Source organism: Xenopus laevis, chromosome 7L (assembly GCF_017654675.1).
Source record: "Xenopus laevis strain J_2021 chromosome 7L, Xenopus_laevis_v10.1, whole genome shotgun sequence".
NCBI classification, from domain to species: domain Eukaryota; kingdom Metazoa; phylum Chordata; class Amphibia; order Anura; family Pipidae; genus Xenopus; species Xenopus laevis.
Genome location: NC_054383.1, coordinates 48,137,093 through 48,158,440, shown reverse-complemented (window position 1 = coordinate 48,158,440; position 21,348 = coordinate 48,137,093). Strand labels below are relative to the sequence as shown.

The 21,348-nt window shown below is 40.7% G+C and overlaps 1 protein-coding gene across 1 annotated transcript; it reads right to left on the bottom strand.

Moving 5' to 3' along the window:
* Nucleotides 1–9,609: 9,609 nt before the first annotated feature.
* LOC108696983 (sperm-specific protein Don juan) lies at nucleotides 9,610–13,983 on the bottom strand. Its single transcript, XM_018226682.2, has 3 exons — nucleotides 13,867–13,983; nucleotides 12,633–12,680; nucleotides 9,610–9,882 (listed from the first exon to the last, which is right to left on the bottom strand). The coding sequence occupies exons 1-3, from the start codon at nucleotides 13,916–13,918 to the stop codon at nucleotides 9,755–9,757; spliced, it is 228 nt and encodes a 75-aa protein (XP_018082171.1). The 5' UTR covers nucleotides 13,919–13,983; the 3' UTR covers nucleotides 9,610–9,754.
* Between the last annotated feature and the right edge of the window lie 7,365 nt (nucleotides 13,984–21,348).

Genomic DNA, 21,348 nt, shown 5'->3' with positions numbered 1-21,348 from the left:
ATTTAAATATTCCCATTGAATAGCGTTTGGTAAAATGTGATTGGCTGTCTTAAGCTCCGCCCAGTTTTCTGAATTTTAACCCCAGTTACCTAGTCATGGTCAGTGCCAAGTTTGGGGCCTCCGGTTTTAAAACTGTGAGAACGGCGGTAATACAAAATTTTACATTAAAGTCAAGAGGTGAAAACTGATTGGCTGTTTTTGGCTCCACCCACTTTTCCTAAATTTTGACCGCAGTCACCCAGTGAGTAATTGAGTCAAGTTTGGTACACCTAGCATTTAAACTGTGATAATAGCAGCAGTTTATCATTTTTCTTTAAGGTCAATGGCTGAAATCTGATTGGTTGTTGTTGCCCCGCCCCTTTTTTTCCTAATTATGAACCACAGTCACTCAGTGACTAACATTTCAAAGTTTGTGAATGCTGTGATTTAATGTGTAAAAATGGCAGCATTTTTATTTTTTTCTAGTGAAAATCAATGAATGAAATTCGATTGGTTGTTGGTGGCTCCGCCCACGTTTTCTAAACTTGAAGTGGAAACCCCCAGCGGCCACATTTGTGATATTCAAGGTCCCTGACATCAATACTGTGAGAATGGCAGCCTTCTTAATTGTTCCCATTAAAATCAATCAAAGAAATCTGATTGGCTGTCTTAAGCTCCGCCCAGTTTTCTGAATTTTAACCCCAGTCCCCCAGTGACCAACTGTGCCAAGTTTGAGGACCCTGCCATTAACCGTCTAAGAGCGGCAGCAGTTTAACATTTTCCTATTTATTTGAATGGCTGAAATTTGATTGGCTGTTGTAGACTCCGCCCACTTTAGGTAAATTTTAGCCGAGTCACCCAGTGACCCACGGTGCCAAGTTTGGGAGAGCTCTAGCTTTAATACTGTGAGAATTACAGCTGTTTACATTTTCTCATTGAAGTCAATAGGGAAAATCTGATTGGTTGTTTGCGGCTCCGCCCACTTTTTTGGGTCCCCAAAATAGGACAGAAATTTTCAGTTTCACCCCATGACTAAATGAGCCAAGTTTGGTGAGTGTAACTTCAAAGCTGTACAAGTGGCAAAAGTTTCAAGTTTTCCAATGAAAGTCTATGGGGAAAAAAGGGGTCGTCGGGGGGTCGCCACAGGGGCACGGAGGTTGGGATCGCTTAACAAAGCACAAGCAACTTATTCGAGTATGAGTCGAACAAGTGTGCAAAGTTTCATAATTGTACTCCTAAAACTCTGGGAGGAGTAGCGTTTAGAAAATTGCTCAATTTTCATTGGGCGTTGGTAGCTCCGCCCACTTTGGGGTGCCCCCCAAAATACTTATTTTTATTCGGGGTGACATCAACTATATGTGGTCCGAGTTTGGGGACTGTATCTTCAAAACTGTACAAGTGGCAGCGATTTGAAATTTTTCCCTGTCAATCTCAATGGGAAAAAAGGGGTCGTCGGGGGGTCGCCACAGGGGCGGGGTGGGTCCCCAAAATAGGACAGAATTTTTCAGCTTCACCCCATGACTAAATGACCCAAGTTTGGTGAGTGTAACTTCAAAGCTGTACAAGTGGCAAAAGTTTCAAGTTTTCCAATGAAAGTCTATGGGGAAAAATGGGGTCGTCGGGGGGTCGCCACAGGGGCACGGAGGGTGGGATCGCTTAACAAAGCACAAGCAACCTATTCGGGTATGAGCCGAACAAGTGTGCAAAGTATCATAATTGTACTCCTAAACCTCTGGGAGGAGTAGCGTATAGAAAATTGCTAAATTTTCATTGGGCGTTGGTAGCTCCGCCCACTTTGGGGTGCCCCCCCAAAATACTTATTTTTATTCGGGGTGACATCAACAATATGTGGTCCGAGTTTGGGGACTGTATCTTCAAAACTGTACGAGTGGCGGCGATTTGAAATTTTTCCCTGTCAAAGTCAATGGGAAAAAAGGGGTCGTCGGGGGGTCGCCACAGGGGCGGGGTGGGTGGGATCGCTTATTAAAGCACAAGCAACGTACTTTGCTATAAGAGGAATAAGTGTGGAAAGTTTGGCGCTTGCACCCCTAAAACTGTAGGAGGAGTAGCGTTTAGAAAATGGGGTTCGCCAATAATAATAAGAAGAAGAAGAACGAGCTGAACTCGAAGAACAGTATGTTGGCTATTTCATAGCCAACATAATAAGAAGAAGAAGAACGAGCTGAACTCGAAGAACAGTATGTTGGCTATTTCATAGCCAACATAATAATAATAAGAAGAACGAGCTGAACTCGAAGAACAGTATGTTGGCTATTTCATAGCCAACATAACGAGCTGAACTAGTAGAACAGTATGTTGGCTTCTTCAAAGCCAACATAATAAGAACGAGCTGAACTAGTAGATCAAGATGTTGGCTTTTTCAAAGCCAACATAATAATAAGAAGAAGAATAAGAACGAGCTGAACTAGTAGATCAAGATGTTGGCTTTTTCAAAGCCAACATAATAAGGGGGAAATAGTTAATGGACCTCTGCATAGTAGGGGAAAAGGGGAGGAGGAGAAGTGAATAGTGTGAGCCCAGTTGATAAAGACGCCCATATGTCACATCTAAAACTGGGTAAACAATGTACAAACTGGTAACATTAAGGGGCGCATTTACCAAGCTCGGATGAATGAATAGAGGGAAAAAACCTCGAATTTCGAGTAGTTTTTTGTACTCCTCGACTATAGAATAGAATGATTCGAATAGATCGAGCAAAAAAAATGCTGCAACTATTCGCCCATTCGAAAGTCGAAGTACTGTCTCTTTTAAAAATACTTCGACTGCCTATTTCACCAGATTAAACCTACCGAATTGCTTTAAAAGCCTATGGGAAAGTCCCATAGGCTTTTTTTCTAAGTTTTTGATCAAATAAAAAGGCATTTGATCGATCATTCGATCGAATGAAAATCCTTCAATCGAATATTCGATCGTGCGAGTATTCGATCGTGCGACTATTCACCGGGCGAATATTCGCCCATTCGACTATTCACCAGCGTGTAAATTCGCCCGAATTCCCTATTCGATTCTATTCCCCAGTCGAATTTCGAGGGATTTAACCCCTCGAAATTCTACACTTGATACATCTGCCCCTAAATGTATGTATATATTTTCACTAATGGAAGAAGCTTGACTGGCAAACAGGGTGATGCTATAATTGGCATTAACAAAGTTAAGTCACAAAACTGGATATAACAGAGAGTGCATTTAAAAGGTGTAATATAGTGAATAAAGTACCCCCTCTTGTAAAATATAAGGATATTATAAGTTACCGAGGAGTTTCATGACCCTATAAAAACAGGAGGCCGAAGGCCGAGTGTTTTTATACAGGTCATGGAACTCCGAGGTAACTTATAATATCCTCATATTTTACAACTGGGGGTACTTTATTTATTATAATACACAAATTTTAATGAGTCATGTGACAGAAATTACATCACTACTCACCGTTTATAACTGATGACATCACTACTCACCGTTTATAAGGATATAATTTACAAGATATTCATGGCTTTTGTGTATTATAATGTAATATCTAATTGACAGTGACTTAAGTTTGTATTGTCTTCTTAAACTGATGGAAGCTCGTCCATAGCAAGGAAAGATGTGTTGTGCTGCACCTTGTAATAATTTTGCAACAATGTTTCAGTAGGCTCTAAGAAAAGACCCTCATTTCCAGCTTGGTATTGTTGATATTGGTTGGGCCTTCTGGAAGCACTATATCATGTCTAACTGCAATCATTACTAAATACAACTATACCAATTTTTTTTACTCATCCCTCACTGGGAGTTTTCTGAAATGTAAGATACAGATGGAGTGGCCATGAGTTGCTTATTATTTATACACAATAACATCTTTTCTACCTTATTGTCAGGGCCCGAAGGCTCTGTTGTAGTGTGGACCAAGGAGGAGACAACAACACCAAGTTCGCGGTACAAAAGGATTTATCAGAAGAATAGTCGTAATCAGGCAAATGGTCAGTACAGGCAGCAAGGATCAGAATCGATGAAAACAGGCAAGAAGTCGGTACACGAATAAGCAGAATATCAAGAATCACACCCAGGAACTATACAAGATAGACCTATAATTGGGCAAGGACAGAAAGGGCAATTGGAAATAAATAGTCCAAAGTTGGCGCCAAAACTTGACGCAGTGACGTCATGACGCCGGCGACCAATCCTGGGGCGACACGTTTCTGACGCAGTCATATTACGACCAGGAAGAGCCGCATGGTGGAGCAGGAGGTCGCCATCTTGGATGTCCCGTGGGGTAAGTTCTTCACTTTCCATTACAGTACCCCCCTCCTTAGGGGGGGCCTCAGGACCACCGAGGCTAGGGGAAGAAGGAAAAAGTCTGTGGAACTTACGAACCAGGACAGGTGCATGTACGTCCGAGCTTTTCACCCAAGAACACTCCTCTGGACCGAACCCCTTCCACTCGATAAGATATTGAAGAGAGCCCCTGGAAACACGAGAGTCCAAGATTCTTTTGACTTCAAATTCCTTGTGATCGTCAACCAAAACAGGAGCTGGAGAGGAAGAAGAAGATGGGCAAGACATAGCAGGTTTAAGCAGGGAAACATGAAAAACATTAGGTATCCGCAGCTCAGGAGGAAGTTGAAGACGAACAGCCACAGGGTTGATGATTTCGATGATAGGGAAGGGGCCGATGAATTTAGGACCAAGCTTGGGTGTAGGAATCTTGAGACGAATGTTGCGAGTGGAAAGAAAAACTTTATCACCAGGACTGTATGGAGGGGAAGAGATCCTTCTTTTATCAGCAAACTTTTTCTGCACCAGGGAACTCTTCTCTAAGTTTGCTGCAGTAGCATGCCAAATAGCCAACATGTGAGCAGCTTGGTCATTGGCCACAGGCACATTGGTAAGAAGAAAATCTTGGGAAAAAGCCAAAGGATTGAGACCATAAACACAGAAGAAAGGAGACTTTTGGGAAGAAGAATGCAGAGCGTTGTTGTGGGCAAATTCAGCCCAGGGAAGAAGATCCGACCAATCGTACTGGCACAAGGACACATGACAACGAAGAAACTGTTCCAAAGCCTGATTGACCCGTTCTGCGGCTCCATTAGACTGTGGGTGGTAGGCAGAAGAAAATTGAAGGGAAATGTTAAGAGCTTTGCAAAGAGATCTCCAGAACTTGGAAATAAACTGGGAACCCCGATCAGACACAATCTCGGCAGGAAACCCGTGGAGACGAAATATATGTTTGATGAAAAGTTCAGAGAGTTCGGCAGCAGAAGGCAGTTTCCGAAGAGGCGTGAAGTGAGCCATTTTGCTGAATCTGTCGATCACCACCCAGATGACAGTGTGACCAGACGAAACAGGGAGATCGACAATGAAATCCATCGCCAGGTGAGTCCAAGGTCGAGATGGAATGGGAAGTGGCAAGAGTAAACCCTTGGGGGGGGAATGTCCGGACTTGGAAACAGCACAAGTGGAACAGGACAAAACAAAGTCTTTGACATCTTTCCTTAGGGACGGCCACCAGACCAGACGAGACAGGAGCTCGGTTGTCTTCTTAATCCCTGGATCACCGGCCTGTTTGGAACTGTGAGATTGGGATAAAATGGCATGACGAAATTCCGGAGGGACAAAGGCAACACCAAGAGGAGTCTCTACAGGAGCCGAAGACTGAGCAGAAAGTAACTGGGAGGCACAGGAGGGAAACAGGGCAGCAATAATCTTGGTAGAGGGCACAATGGGTACAGGATCTTCGGGGCAGGAATCTTCAGGAGCAAAGCTTCTGGACAGAGCGTCAGCCTTCCTGTTTCTGGAGCCAGGACGAAATGTGATAATAAAATTAAAACGAGAAAAGAAAAGTGCCCACCTGGCTTGCCGGGGATTGAGGCGCTTGAGGGATTGAATAAATTCAAGGTTCTTGTGGTCGGTAAAGATTGTCACCGGAATAGAAGAACCCTCAAGCAAATGTCTCCATTCTTCCAAGGCCAACTTAACGGCAAGAAGCTCCCGATTGCCCACATCATAGTTCTGCTCAGGGGAAGAAAATTTTTTGGAGAAAAAGGCACAAGGGTGGAGTTTACTGTCAGAAGAAGATCTTTGAGATAGAACTGCTCCAGCTCCTACATCAGAGGCATCGACTTCAATGAAGGAGAGTTGAAGGGGTTCAGGGTGTCTAAGAATTGGAGCAGAAGAAAAGGCTTCCTTGAGGGTCTTGAAGGCTTCGAGAGCTTGAGGGGGCCAGCGTTGAGGTTTATTCCCTTTACGGATCAGGGCAAGGATTGGATGGATCTTGGAAGAAAAGTTTTTAATGAATTGTCTATAATAGTTGGCGAAGCCAATAAATCTCTGAACTGCCTTGATGCTGGTAGGAAGGGGCCAATCCAAAATTGCAGAAACTTTGGCGGGATCCATCTTAAAACCTTGTGGAGAAATAATGTAGCCAAGAAAAGGAATGGAAGAAACTTCGAAGGTGCATTTTTCCAATTTGGCAAAGAGATTGTTTTTCCTCAACCTGGAAAGAACTTCACGCACTTGGCAACGATGATCAGAAAGGTTTTTGGAAAAAATAAGAATGTTGTCTAAGTACACGACCACACACTGTCCCAAAAGATCACGAAAAATGTCATTGACCAATTCTTGGAAGACCGCAGGAGCATTGCAAAGACCGAAAGGCATGACGAGATACTCATAATGGCCATCACGAGTATTAAAAGCGATCTTCCATTCGTCTCCCTCACGAATCCGAATAAGATTGTAGGCCCCTCGTAGATCCAACTTAGTAAAGAAACTAGCCCCCTTGAGTTGATCAAAAAGTTCAGAGATGAGAGAAAGGGGATATCTGTTCTTTACGGTGATTTTTTTTAACCCCCTGTAGTCAATGCAGGGCCGCAGACTACCGTCTTTCTTTTCAACAAAGAAGAACCCTGCTCCGGCAGGAGAGGTAGAAGGACGAATAAAACCTCTCTGAAGATTCTCCTGGATATAAGACTTCATAGCAGAAGTTTCGGAGGGAGAAAGCGGATAGGTGCGGCCTCGGGGAGGCATGGAGCCGGGTAAAAGTTCGATAGAACAATCATAGGGACGATGAGGTGGGAGAGTCTCAGCGGACTTCTTATCAAAGACATCGGAAAAGGCTTGGTACACAGGAGGGAGAGAAGAACTTGAAGATACTGAAGAAACTTTGACAACAGGAACAGCAGGTAAACAGTTGTGTACACAAAATGGACTCCAACGGGAAATTTGAGAAAAGGACCAGTCAATAACCGGATTATGAACACACAGCCAAGGCAATCCCAGGACAACGGGAGTTGAAGGGCAATCGATAAGAAGAAAAGACAGTCTTTCCAAATGCATAGTGCCCACCTTGAAAGAGAGTTCCTGAGTAGACTGCGAGATGATGGCAGAAGAAAGGGGACGATCATCAATCGCCAGGACTCGAAGAGGGGTTGCCAAGGGTTGGAGCGGAATGGCACGGTTATCAGCAAAGGCACGATCCATGAAGTTGCCAGCAGCACCAGAGTCGAGGAAAGCCTGAGAAGGGATCTTCTTGGAGCCGAACTGGATTTGAACAGGAAGAAGAAAGCGTTGAGCAGAGGAATGGGGAGGAGAACAAATTCCACCCAGGTAAGTCTCCCCAAGCTTACCTAGGTTTTGGAGTTTCCCGGCTTCACTGGGCATTCCTGGGCGAAGTGGGCTTTTCCCCCACAGTAGAGGCATAACCCAGCGGCCCTTCTCCAGACCTTCTCCGTTCGGAAAGGCGTGCCCGCCCAATCTGCATTGGCTCTTCAGGTGGTAAAGAAGAAGTAGCAGGTGCCACAGGAGGAGGAGGAGAAAGGTTGGAAGCCGGACTGGGAAGTAAGGGTCTTTGGAAGCATGGAGCCAGGGTGGGTTGGTACCTGGAAAACTTCCTAGCACGCTCCCTGTCAAGTTCGACTTGGAACTCCCTCTGTCGGGTGTCAACCTTCACAGCCAACGCAACAAGATCCTCCCATCGAGAAGGAATCTCACGAGATACAAGATCGTTCTTGATGCGCATCGCCAGGCTGTTGTAGAAGGCAGCATGGTATCCGTCATTATTCCACGAAGTTTCTGCCACGAGAGTTCGGAATTCGATGGCATATTCCGGAACAGAACGAGTCCCTTGCTGCAGCTGGAATAAATGAGCCGAGGCAGAAGTAGCCCGAACTGGAGCATCGAACACTGTGCGAAGGTCCCGGATGAAGGCCTTGGCATCGTCGATTACCGGATCTTCCTTCTCCCAAAGAGGAGAAGCCCACTCCAGAGCTTTCCCTTGCAGGCGGGTGATAATATAGCCCACCTTAGCTCGCTCCGAGACAAACTGACCTGGAAGCAGGGTGAATTGGATCTCACACTGGTTGATGAAACCACGGCATGATTCCGGATCACCGCTATACAGAGGAGGTGCAGGGATGCGAGGTTCGGAAACCTGGAGCGGAGTAGCAGGAACCGGCATAGGGACTGGAGCCACAGGAGATAAAGCAGATAATTTCTCCAGGATTGCTTCAAGTGCCTGGCCGAAGTGGGTTTGCTGGGCTTCATAGGTGTGCATACGGGAAGCCAATCCACGAACGGCTCTGCCGACATCAGTAGGAACTTGGGGCTCCTCAGAGGGGTCCATGGCCCAATTATACTGTCAGGGCCCGAAGGCTCTGTTGTAGTGTGGACCAAGGAGGAGACAACAACACCAAGTTCGCGGTACAAAAGGATTTATCAGAAGAATAGTCGTAATCAGGCAAATAGTCAGTACAGGCAGCAAGGATCAGAATCGATGAAAACAGGCAAGAAGTCGGTACACGAATAAGCAGAATATCAAGAATCACACCCAGGAACTATACAAGATAGACCTATAATTGGGCAAGGACAGAAAGGGCAATTGGAAATAAATAGTCCAAAGTTGGCGCCAAAACTTGACGCAGTGACATCATGACGCCGACGCCGGCATCCTCCCGTTGACGTCATGACGCACATTCTGACGCCGGCGTCCATTCCGTCACCGGCGACCAATCCTGGGGCGACACGTTTCTGACGCAGTCATATTACGACCAGGAAGAGCCGCATGGTGGAGCAGGAGGTCGCCATCTTGGATGTCCCGTGGGGTAAGTTCTTCACTTTCCATTACACTTATAAATGCAACATGCATTTAGTTAGACAGAAGTACAAACTCTGTGTCCTGTATGAGTATAAATTACTTCAAATGTCATCCTAATTATAGATTAGCCTTGATAAAAGGTCCAGTGTGGTCTGAAACGTTGCCAAACTTTGATATCTAATTTGAGCCAATAAAAGCACTTTTTTGCATTATAAAACTGGACTGGTGTGCTACAGTATTTTTGGACTATGATATTCTCTTATAAACATAGCACCTTTTAATATATTACCTGAATAGCCTATAAGGGGGAAAGGCAGAGTTGGCAGAGTTTAAATAAATGCTCACTGTTCTAATTGTAAACTATTACTTGCTGTAGTGGCAGTGTAAAATTGCATACTTTAAGTAAAATGCAGTTAGCAATATGTTTGCAAGGCCTACCCTACGTAGCTGCAGGGCATTTGTGAAGACATGCCAAGTTCATAAATGTTTGTTTAATACTCAAAGATCTTGTTTTCACTAAAAGATGCATATGCACAAAATAATATTTTTAAATAAGTTTATTACATTTAAAACATGAATGGTCAGCTACTGTATCAATTCGAGAAATATCCGAGAGTGATTGATGCACAACTGGCTGTAATGTATTTCGAGCTAGGTAAAAGAAATAGGGTGATTTCTTGTGAGTTTTTACTTCTTGGCTCCTCCACCTCCATGGTTGCCTTGGCCTCCGTGGTGGCCATGATGGCCATGGTGCTCATGCCCTTGACCTTGACCTTGACCTTGTTTTTGGCAGGGGTTAGTTGTTGCGCAAGGATCTAAGGAAATAAAATAAGATTAGTCCTTTTTATCTATTTGCACATCTGGTTAAGGCTGCAGATCTTTTTTAGTGGAAAACAGCAAGCTGATGGTTAGTTCAGGCACACATTAGACACCAATGAACGCTGCAACTGACTTTGATGCACTCCCAAATAGTGCAAAATTCAATGTCAAATACCCTACTTCCACCAAAGTACTTGATCAGTTTGTTTGGTCAACATTATTTTGGTTACTCCTGGTGGTTGCCTGTGGTAGGTGCTCCTGCAATTTCTTTTGCTGATGTACTCCTTGTATTGACCTTTGCATATCTGTCTCTGCTTCTATGCTGCCCCATTTGTTACCCAAACTCTGAGACTGTTGTGCCTTGCCTTGCCATTTGCCTGAAGGATTAACCTGGGTGTGCCAGTGCCTTGCCTGCCTTACATGCCTTACCTTTTTAATCTTGTCTGAACTATTAGTAAGCATACAGGTATATTCCAGGGAATTATGCATCTCCCTATGGCACATAATACTTATTTGGGAAACCTAGTCAGGGCTGCAGACACGTTCTAGCTTCCATCAGAGCTAACACAACATTCCAGTAATAAACTTCTTGTCCACACATGATCCTATTCCTTGCCTTTCTGTAAGGACTGGCTACTTCACTTTTGTAAACTGGATTATTATGCATTACCATTTATAAGTGATGCTCTCACCTCAAAGAGATGAACCTCAAAGATTATGAATTCTGTATAGAATAGAGTCATAAATGTACAGCAGTGCATTGGGCTACTATACTGTGTCCAATGAACAGGGACAGGTATGGGATCTCGTTTTAATAAATAATTACAGTTTTTAAAATGATTTCTTTTTTTCTCTGTAATAATAAAACAGTACCTTGTAGTTGATCACAGTTAATATATAATGAATTCTTATTGGGGTTATTTAATGTTTAAATATTTAGGGGCCGATTCACTAAGCTCGAGTGAAGGATTCGAATGAAAAATACTTCGAATTTCGAAGTATTTTTTGGGTACTTCGACCATCGAATGGGCTACTTCGACCTTCGACTACGACCTTCGACTTCGATTCGAACGATTCGAACGAAAAATCGTTCGACTATTCCACCATTCGATAGTCGAAGTACTTTCCCTTTAAAAAAACCTTCGACCCCCTACTTCGGCAGATAAAACCTACCGAAGTCAATGTTAGCCTATGGGGAAGATCCCCATAGGCTTGCTAAACTTTTTTTGATCAAAGGATTTTCCTTCGATCGTTGGATTAAAATCCTTCGAATCGTTCGATTCGAAGGATTTAATCGTTCGATCGAACGAAAAATCCTTCGTTCGATCGAACGAACGTTTAGCGCTAAATCCTTCGACTTCGAATATCGAAGTCGAAGGATTTCAATTCGAGGGTCGAATTTCGAAGTATTTTTTACTTCGAAATTCGACCCTTAGTGAATCTGCCCCTAAATGTATATGTTTCAAATTATGGACAGACACCTTAACCTGAAAACCCCAGGTCCCAAGCATTCTGGATAGCAGGTCCCATACCTGTGCCTTTATCTCTTCTGCATGCCAACACCTCAGTGTGTGTTGCTAACCAAGTGTTTTGGTTTGCATTATACTATTTTTAGCAATATATATATATATTTTTACTTTTGCCTAAAGAATAAGTAGTCATACTGCTCTTGGGCAGACAACAATAATGGTAGTATTGATTTTTCTTGATGCATTCATATAGTGAGGGATCAGATATTATTTTACTGTCATCTATAAAGGTTTTCTATGTTTTGTACCATGATCATATATTTACTGTTGATTTTTTAGAATTTTATATCAGTGTACTCGCATCCAAAGAATTATGCACAGGTAAGCATCTTTTTGATGCATGATTTCTATAAATTATACAATCCTGTATATTTCAGTTCCATTGCATTCAATTTGCATCGAAGTACAAGTGTGATTGCATGTGTTTTGATGCATTGGATGCTATTGCGTCAGAAGCATCTCAATTACTGTAGAATTACAGAAAAAAAGCTTAATTGTGGGTAAAAAAAACATGGTCATTTGCTTCTCAAAATGCACTAGCATTCTTAAATCAGTCCTATAATGTTTCTTGGATTTAGTATATAACATATGAATACATTACAGTTTGTTTTCTGTAACTGAAGGGTATGAAATTAATCTGATTTATAATATTTGGGTGGAGGCACATCAAGGTAAGTCAGTGTAAAGGATAAAGCTTGGATAAACCGGCATCTGTCAGAAAATGTCAGAGATTTAAGTCTAGAGACCTTTTGGGCTTCGCAAAAAGATGTTTGGTAGGAAAGGCATTTCCACAGAAGTAGCAGCAGTTAATGCAATTGTATAATAAATAATGGAGGCATGTAAGATTCACTGATCATATATTTTAAATAGAAATACAAATGAACAGCTTAAGGGCAAGGTGTTTCCCTTTTGGGCTTCTAATGCGATTGCTCAGAGGAATCGTGTCTGCACAAACCAAAATTGTTTTGCTATTCATCACTGCAATTTTCTTACATTCTCTACAAATTTTAAGTGAAAGGATGAAAGAATATTCTGTTTGACATTTAAAAGTTAGCATGATTTTTACTCCAAATCTGAAGAACTCTGCCAATAACAACTGGACATTGGTATATCCCAATGTCAGAATGCTGTGCATTTGCAACATCAATGTATGGGCATGCTGGTAAAGCTAGAATGTCTGACTGGGGCAAATATAGGGGCATAACACAGGCTCTTACCTTTGCATTGGGGCTTGGTATCCTGACATTGCTGCACTGGTTTACAGGCTGTAAAAAAGACCAAACAATTACAATGTTATTATTTACATGATATCTTCTGTTACTGGGAAAAATGTATTGTCAATAGAAAAAGAATTAAAGGTCATAAAATGAGAAAGGAACTTAAAGGGGCAGGTGGGATTATGATACTAACAATTTTGGATATTGTAACTACAGGTATAGTATCTTTTATCCAGAATGGGACCTGAGGTTTTCTAGATAAGGGAACTTTCTGTCATTTGGATCACTGTACCTTATGTCTGCTAAAAAAACATTTAAATATTAAATAACCCCAATATGTTTGTTCTGCTACTAAAATGGAATTATGGCCCGTATACCCTCAATGATAAGATACAGTTTCATTAGGAAATAAAATCAGTTTTCTGGATAATGGGTTTCTGGATAATACCCTGTACTATAATAGTAGACTAGTAATGCTTGTTACTGTCTGATCTTCCTCCTAGTTGTTAATAAGGAGTAACCATCTATTCCCAATGTGACCAATCTTTAATCTCTCTTTCAACCCTATCACGGTGAAGGGCAACCCTGGCATAACAGTGGTTGTCTGTAGCGGCTCAGTGTTTCATAATCATAAAGGAGAGAGACAGCTACCATAATACAGGTGTAAGATCTATTATCCAGAAACCTGTTGACTAGTAAACTCCAAAATACAGCATATTCTCTCCAACAATTCTACATTTTTTTATGAATTAGCTTTTCTCTGTAATAATTAGCCTGTACCATCCATGGTGCTTAAATGAATACCTTGTAGAGCATGCTGCTGATTGCAGAATTTATTTTTTATATTTGTACAAATCTCAGCCCTAACTTTTTTTTTTATAAATTTTCCTAAGTAAGTCTCTCTTTTCTGTATGTATATCACCTACCCTCCAAACTGATTTTTTTCTCACCATTGTCTTCATAAATGGGGTTATGTAATAAAAGGCGCTAAGTTTATCCAGGGGCAGTAACCCATAGCAATCAATCAGCTGTTTAATTGCAAGCATCTTATTGGTTGCCATGGGTTACTACTCATAGGCAAAATTAGTGCCATATATTACATATAGGGGAAGTGTCTTACCATTCATCCATTCATTAACTTAGCATATTTATGCCTGAATCTATCACCCCTGCATCCTATTAAGTAATTAATAAATGTAAAGTATACAAACATTTCTCCAAATAATGAACTTACGGTCAGGATCTTTGCATTGATCTTGCTTTTGTTGGCCACCTTTAGCGGACATGGTTGTTCTCCAAATACAGTCTGCTGAGAGAAAAGAAGAATACAACTGTAGAACTGTAACAACTCAGTACTAATGCTGCTTATATACAATTTTTGTGTATGCTTAACAATTATGCAATATTTACGTCAACCAACCTACCAATGGAATTTACATCTTCAAACAATATGACTTAATTTCAGTTATTATTTGAACAGCTTAAGGGCAAGGTGTTTCCCTTTTGGGCTTGTAATGCAATTGCATAGTGGGAACCTTGCCTGCACAAACCTAAATTCTTTTGCTATACATCACTGCAATCTGATGCATTTTCTGATATTCTCCTCGACAAATTTTAAGGATTTAAGAATATTCTCTGTGACATTTAAAAGTAGCAAGATTTTTTACTTAAAATATAAAGAACTCTGCCAAAAACAACTGGACATTGGAGTATCCCAATGTCAGAATGCTGTGTATTTGCAACATCTCGATTTTGTTTATTTATTAAGGCCTAGTGAAGTTACAGTTCTGGAATTTTACCACAGTTGTTGAATGAATCCATGGCATTCATTAAATGCAATTACATCTAAAGCATCACCAATGCTCCCTGCCTCACCTCTCTGCCAATGAAACGGTCATGCACATCGGATTGCCCTCTTTGTGAGTAATTTTTACTGACCAGTGGGGGGAGGGGGGATTTGGCCACAAAAGGGGATGGACCTTAAAATAAAGTGGCGTTAGTAATGTAAGGGGGCCAGGGCTATGACTAGGTGACACATGGGTGGGGGAGTTATACAGTGGACCCTGGAAGAAATAAGGTAAGATTCGGGCAGATTGGTTTGAATCGGGGGGTGTTACAGATTTGCTGGTTACTACATTTCTGTTAATTTTGTAATACTGGCCAGGCCTTTGCATGTGTTTCACTGGCTAGGCCAAATACCAGCTAGTTGGCAACCCTATATACACATAATCTTACTCTTTTATTGTAATGGGCATAGAGAAAATCTCACCCTTTAAGCCTTGATTAGAACTGAAACTGAAAAGAAACTGCTGCAAGCATAGCACAGTGCCCTTCACGTTTCTATCCACATAAAAATATACAAGATCTCTCTCCTTCCAAACAAAAGGAAAGTAAACTTGAATCTTAAACAAAGTCTTTATAGTGTTAGGTCTCCCTCACTAACCAATCATTTTTTGTGTTGGTGATCTGTTGGGGCTAAGTAACTAAACCCCTCTCAATGCAATTTTTGCAGAGGATCTGCTCATGCGCGAACCGTCGCTGGGCCCTGGTGCAGTTGCACCCTAGGTAGTTCCGCCACTGAGCAGTAAATTCAATACTAGGTAATACTGTGGTGTTGCTCTGGACATGTTAAAGCTTCTTTTGCATTGTCTCCTTGTGTAATATTGGTCTCAGTGATTCCTTATGTCACTGGACCAGTGGCCTGCTGTAATGGTATCTTGTATGGCCTGATGTTTCTTCTATTCATCCTGTAGCACTTTATTAAGTTCTTACTACATCAACAAGTTCTATGATTTCCTTTTTCTCTATGTCCATGTCCTACAAATGCTGGTTGTGCGTTGATGACCTGATCCTGTGCACACACAATTTAGGGAGTGGAAGGCAGTGGTTCAGAGAGTCAGAAAAAACACATAGGTTTGTGAATGTATTAAATGACACGACTTTTAGTTTCAGGTAGTTTAGGAACCATTTAGAAAAGATGTTCATGTAATCATTAGTTAATCATCTGCAAACCTAGAGCAGGCCTGCACTGCATTCATAAATGAGCCTTTATGTTGCAGAGATAGTGATTAAAAAAGTGTAACCCTACACTTTGACATGACTATGAAGATTTTCATTCATCCAGGTCATGGTATATCTAGTATAGGTAAATCTAAAAACAACTGAACTTGCTGAGTAATCAATGAAGACGTTTCACTACTCATCCGAGCAGCTTCTTCAGTTCAACTAGTGTGGGAAGTTTTCAGCATATAAACTCTTCCACTAATCCATTTACAATGGCACATTGTAACTCTTCAAAGAGGTGACATATTTTTATCATAATAATGTCATTTCTGTACCATATGAGTTGGGGCTGTCTTTTTAAAGGGTTAAACACAAACTGCAAAAGTCTTTAAAGTGTTAAGTGTTACTTAAAATAAATTCACCCATCACTGGACCTGTTATCTGGAAATCCGTTATCCAGAAAGCTCTGAATTACAGAAAGGCCATCTTCCATAGACTCCATTTTATCCAAATAATCCAAATTTAAAAAAAAAATGATTTCCTTTTTCTCTGTAATAATAAAACAGCGCCTTGTACTTGATCCAAACTACAATATAATTAATACTTATTTGAAGCAAAACCAGCCTTTTGGGTTTATATAATGTTTACATGATTTTCTAATAGATGTAAGGTATGAAGATCTAAATTACTGAAAGATCTGTTATCCGGAAACCTCCAGGTCCCAAGCATTCTGAATAACAAGTACTATACCTGTAGAAGGTAAAACTTCAAATCAACACTGAGCATTGCCAAGAAAAGCAAAAGATATACTAGATATTTTTAAATATATGAATAGTAAAAATATACAAAATCGTTTATATCAGAATCAGGCAGATTCGTTGAAACAGAGAAGATGACAGAGGTTTTAATAGATTTATTTTCTACTGTTCACACCACAGAAAAAAAACAGTTAACAAAGGCTTCCTTTTTGATAGAGCTAAGTCTTTACGTTAAGAATAACAGAAAGTAAACAAACCTGATGATATTCCCCCAGGGTCTTGCCAGACAAATTTTGTTGTCATCTATATGTAGGCCAGTCCTTGATACATTGTGTATGTACTTGTACATTGATTCATTGTTGTTCATACTGTCATTGTATTTGCTGACGATGGTGCAGCATAGATCAAAAACTTAAGAAGAAACATACTGTAAATCTATAGCCCTGGCAACCTGGTAGGTTATTTAACTGTATCAGAGAAGATGGTAAAACATACAGCATTCAGAATAACTGCTAATAAGCTTTTATTTTATGTCCACACGACATGTTTCGGGCTGCAAGAGATCTTTTATTTAACTTGTTCAGGCCCAAAGAGCTCACGTAGTGTGGTAAACGTGGTATTGTACGAAGTATTTGCTGATCGTGCACCCAGGCATCTATACAGTTTTTTTCGTGAGTGCTGGCATTCTTTGGATTTTGTCTTGATATTTTATGCCGTGCACCCGTGCATTTATATATTTTTTGATTAAATAACCATTATACATGTTGTTTAAAAATACCACTGGTGAGGAGACAATAACGGACATCGCAGCAGCTGAGACATCCCCGACTGGTCTATGATTGACGGCAGCTAAGGCAGCTGTAACTCCTACCGATGACACATTCAATTTGTGATCTTATCTTTGAACAACTTTAACCTACTCTGCCAATTCACCTGATGAAGTGTTGAAAAACTGCAGCAGAAGGTCTGTCCTGAGGTCTGTCCTGAGTTTATATCGACCAGACATGTGGTTCAACACTGTGAGTGAGAAGTGATGTTACCTTATTTCTCAACAATGCTATGGCACCTCCGAGGTGGCCTCTAAATGTGTACCTGGCACCTAAGATAATCACCATCCATGATTCACCGTATATCATATAACACAGTCTAATGTAAGGATGATCGGCTGATGGGAGACGGTGACGTTCGGATGCGGACCATGCCGATGGCAGGGGCAGTAGTGAGCGGTGCGTGGAGGTGGACACAGGGTGACTACGGGGACAGACGAGCCCCCTAAACTAGTCAGAGTGTCCTAAGTAGGGATGAGCGAATTTGTCCCATTTCATTTTACACCAAAAATGTCGCCGACGGCCATTAAAGTCTATGGGCGTCAAAATTTTTTTTTGTTTGAGTCAGTATGAAACCCTGCTCTGCCTTGTACTTTGCGGTGGTGGTGAGTGTTTGACCATAGAGTCGGGGGTATACCACACTTCGTGAGCTATTTGGGCCCGAACAAGTTAAATAAAAGATCTACGTATACTACTTATATATTAACACTCTAAGGACTTGCAAATGGACGTTAAAATTAACATGAAGATGTTCAGACAAATTTATATTCTCTATATTTTTTCATATTTTTTATATTTTTTCACATATTTTATGTTTTTGGTATAAGACATATTTTTGTGCATTTCTTGGACTTTGGACACATTTTGCGCATACTCTGATTTTTTAATTTTCTTGGGGGTATGAGTGGGAGATCTCACAATGGATAAGACTGTGACTTTGGGGTTATCAAGGTTTTTTGATTTGGGTATGCTTATAAAAACTCTTTACACTATCCATAACTACAGGGGGTTATCGTATGGTTAGGATACTTTATAGCACATGTTAATATTTTGTTTAAAACCGAGTATAGATAATGAATGTTTATTATCATAGGGGTGCAAATGGGATTTACAAATGATTGCTTACACTTATTGGGGGTTTATCAACAGAACATATGCGTTTGCCAACTAATTAACTAACAACACATAACGGAAATTATAACATACAGGTGTGAGAGTAGCACCCACTGACCCTGCGGTACACAATAAAATTAAAATACACACAAAAAAATTTAAAAATATAAACATGAAAATAAATAAATATATAGAAAGAGATAGAGGATCACCTAAGGAGCAAAGTCAGATGGAGAGCGCCATAGAATACAATTTAGTTTGAAACATGAATAATTGTAAGGTACTAAGCATAATGTCAGAGAAGTTTGTTATTAACGATATTGTAGTTATTCATAAGAATGTAGGATGAATACTGAATTCTTAGATCAGGCGATGTATACCGAGGGCAATTTTTTTAAAAAAATATCTTCTCAACTTTTAGCATATGAGTAACATGGGCATAAAAGCTTTTTGGTAATGTGCAATTATGTATGGGAATGTTACAATGTTACCATGGGGATAATGTGTGATTTTGTAAGGGAAAGTTATAATGTTGCCACAACAATAACAGTGTTACATTTTGTTTTGTTTTTATCTTACTATTATGATACATTTTGGCATGAAGTATTTAACCCTTTCCCTGCCAGCCGTTTTGTCCTAGATGCGAACATCTACTGCCAAGCAGTTTTTAGATATTTTGCACTCTTTCACTTTAAGGGCCTTTCCTGGGGTGGTCTTTTAGTTAACCCAGGAAAACAATGTATTGTTTTTTTCAGGACAACCTGAACTTTCACAATATGCAAGAATTTTGGTGTAATTCTACTTCTCTAATAAAATATTGGATTCTAAGTGTCAAATAAAATGAAAAAAATCATGTTGCACGAAGAACAATCACATATATCAGAAACATCATTCATTTTATGTACGAGAACACAGCCGATTTAGAAAGGTCTATGTCTCCTGAACGCGACAATACCAAATATATATAGTTTTATGGAGATTTCTCACTTGTATAGCTCAAAATCTACAAGCAGTACACAACCAAATTTCCAAAGCAACACTTCCCAAACGGCATACTTTTGATTTCAAGGCCAAACATTCCGCTAACAGTAGGTTTACCCTAGAAAACTACCCATTACTAGAAAGAACAGATTCTGGTGAATCAAAAATGGGTAGAAATATCTTTGTACTCCAAACCACCAAGTTGCAATTGTTTCCTAAAGTTATAATGTTTTATAGAAATTGGTGAATTTTTTGAAAAATGACCTCAAAGCTTCCACTCTACAGCAACATATCTCCCACACATCATTAGGTATCAATGTAAAACACCCCAAATATAAAATCCTGGGTCCACTGAACAGTTTGATGCCCAATATGAATAGATGTACCCAAGCACGTGGCATAGGAGGCCCCAAAAGGAAGACCCCCCATTTGTTCTGTCATTTCAGATACTGCAAAATCAACACATTTACATCGTTTTGGGGGGCGGCAAAGGTAGAAAAAAGTATGTTCACCCCAGAAAACCATATATTTTCGGAAAGTACACATTCCCCTGAATCCAAATTGGGTATGCATGTCTTTCTACACCAAAGTACCAAGCGGCAAACCATTACTAAAGTTGGTGATTTTGGCGACATTTCCAAAAATCACTTAAAAATTTCTACCCTGCAGCATCGTATTACCCACATACTTTTAGGTATCAAGACAAATCACCCCAAATATGAAAGCCTAGGGTCCTCTGAACAGTTTGATGCCCAATATGTATAGGTGTACCCAAGCAAGTGGCATATAGAGGCCTGAAAAGGAAGACCCCATATGGTCTGTCATTTCAGATACTGCAAAATCAACACATTTACATCGTTTTGGGGGCGGCAAAGGTAGAAAAAAGTAAGTTCACCCCAGAAAACCATATATTTTCGGAAAGTACACATTGCCACGAATCTAAATTGGGTATGCATGTCTTTGTACTACAAAGTACCAAGCCGCAAATCATTCCTAAATTTGGTGATTTTGGTGACATTTCCAAAAATCACTTAAAAATGTCTACCCTGCAGCATCGTATTTCCCACATACTTTTAGGTATCAAGAGAAATCACCCCAAATATGAAAGCCTAGGGTCCTCTGAACAGTTTGATGCCCAATATATATAGGTGTACCCAAGCACGTGGCATATAGGGGCCCCAAAAGGAAGACTCCCATATGGTCTGTCATTTGAGGTACTGCAAAATCAACACATTTACATCGTTTTGGGGGGGGGGGCAAAAGTAGAAAACAGTAAGTTCACCCCAGAAAACCATATATTTTCGGAAAGTACACATTCCAACGAATCCAAATTGGGTATGCATGTCTTTCTACGCCAAAGTACCAAGCCGCAAATCATTCCTAAATTTGGTGATTTAGGTGACATTTCCAAAAATCACCTCAAAATATCTACCCTGCAGCATCGTATTACCCACATACTTTTAGGTATCAAGACAAATCACCCCAAATATGAAAGCCTAGGGTCCTCTGAACAGTTTGATGCCCAATATGTATAGGTGTACCGAAGCATGTGGCATATAGGGGCCCTAAAATGAAGACCCCCATATAGTCTGACATTTCAGGTACTGCAAAATCAACACATTTACATTGTTTTGGGGGGGCAAAAGTAGAAAACAGTAAGTTCACCCCAGAAAACCATATATTTTCGGAAAGTACACATTCCCACGAATTCAAATTGGGTATGCATGTCTTTCTACGCCAAAGTACCAAGCCGCAAATCATTCCTAAATTTGGTGATTTAGGTGACATTTCCAAAAATCACCTCAAAATATCTACCCTGCAGCATCGTATTACCCACATACTTTTAGGTATCAAGACAAATCACCCCAAATATGAAAGCCTAGGGTCCTCTGAACAGTTTGATGCCCGATATGTATAGGTGTACCCAAGCACGTGGCATACAGGGGCCCCAAAAGGAAGACCCCCATATAGTCTGTCATTTCAGATACTGCAAAATCAACACATTTACATCGTTTTGGGGGGGGGCAAAAGTAG

Bases quoted from the DNA above. Each gene is read 5' to 3' on its own strand.
- LOC108696983 (XM_018226682.2), bottom strand. From the start codon at position 13,918: ATGTCCGCTAAAGGTGGCCAACAAAAGCAAGATCAATGCAAAGATCCT. The intron at 12,681-13,866 runs GTAAGTTCATTA...TCTTTTTTACAG, and splicing joins TCAATGCAAAGATCCTGACC to CCTGTAAACCAGTGCAGCAA. The intron at 9,883-12,632 runs GTAAGAGCCTGT...TTATTTCCTTAG, and splicing joins TACCAAGCCCCAATGCAAAG to ATCCTTGCGCAACAACTAAC.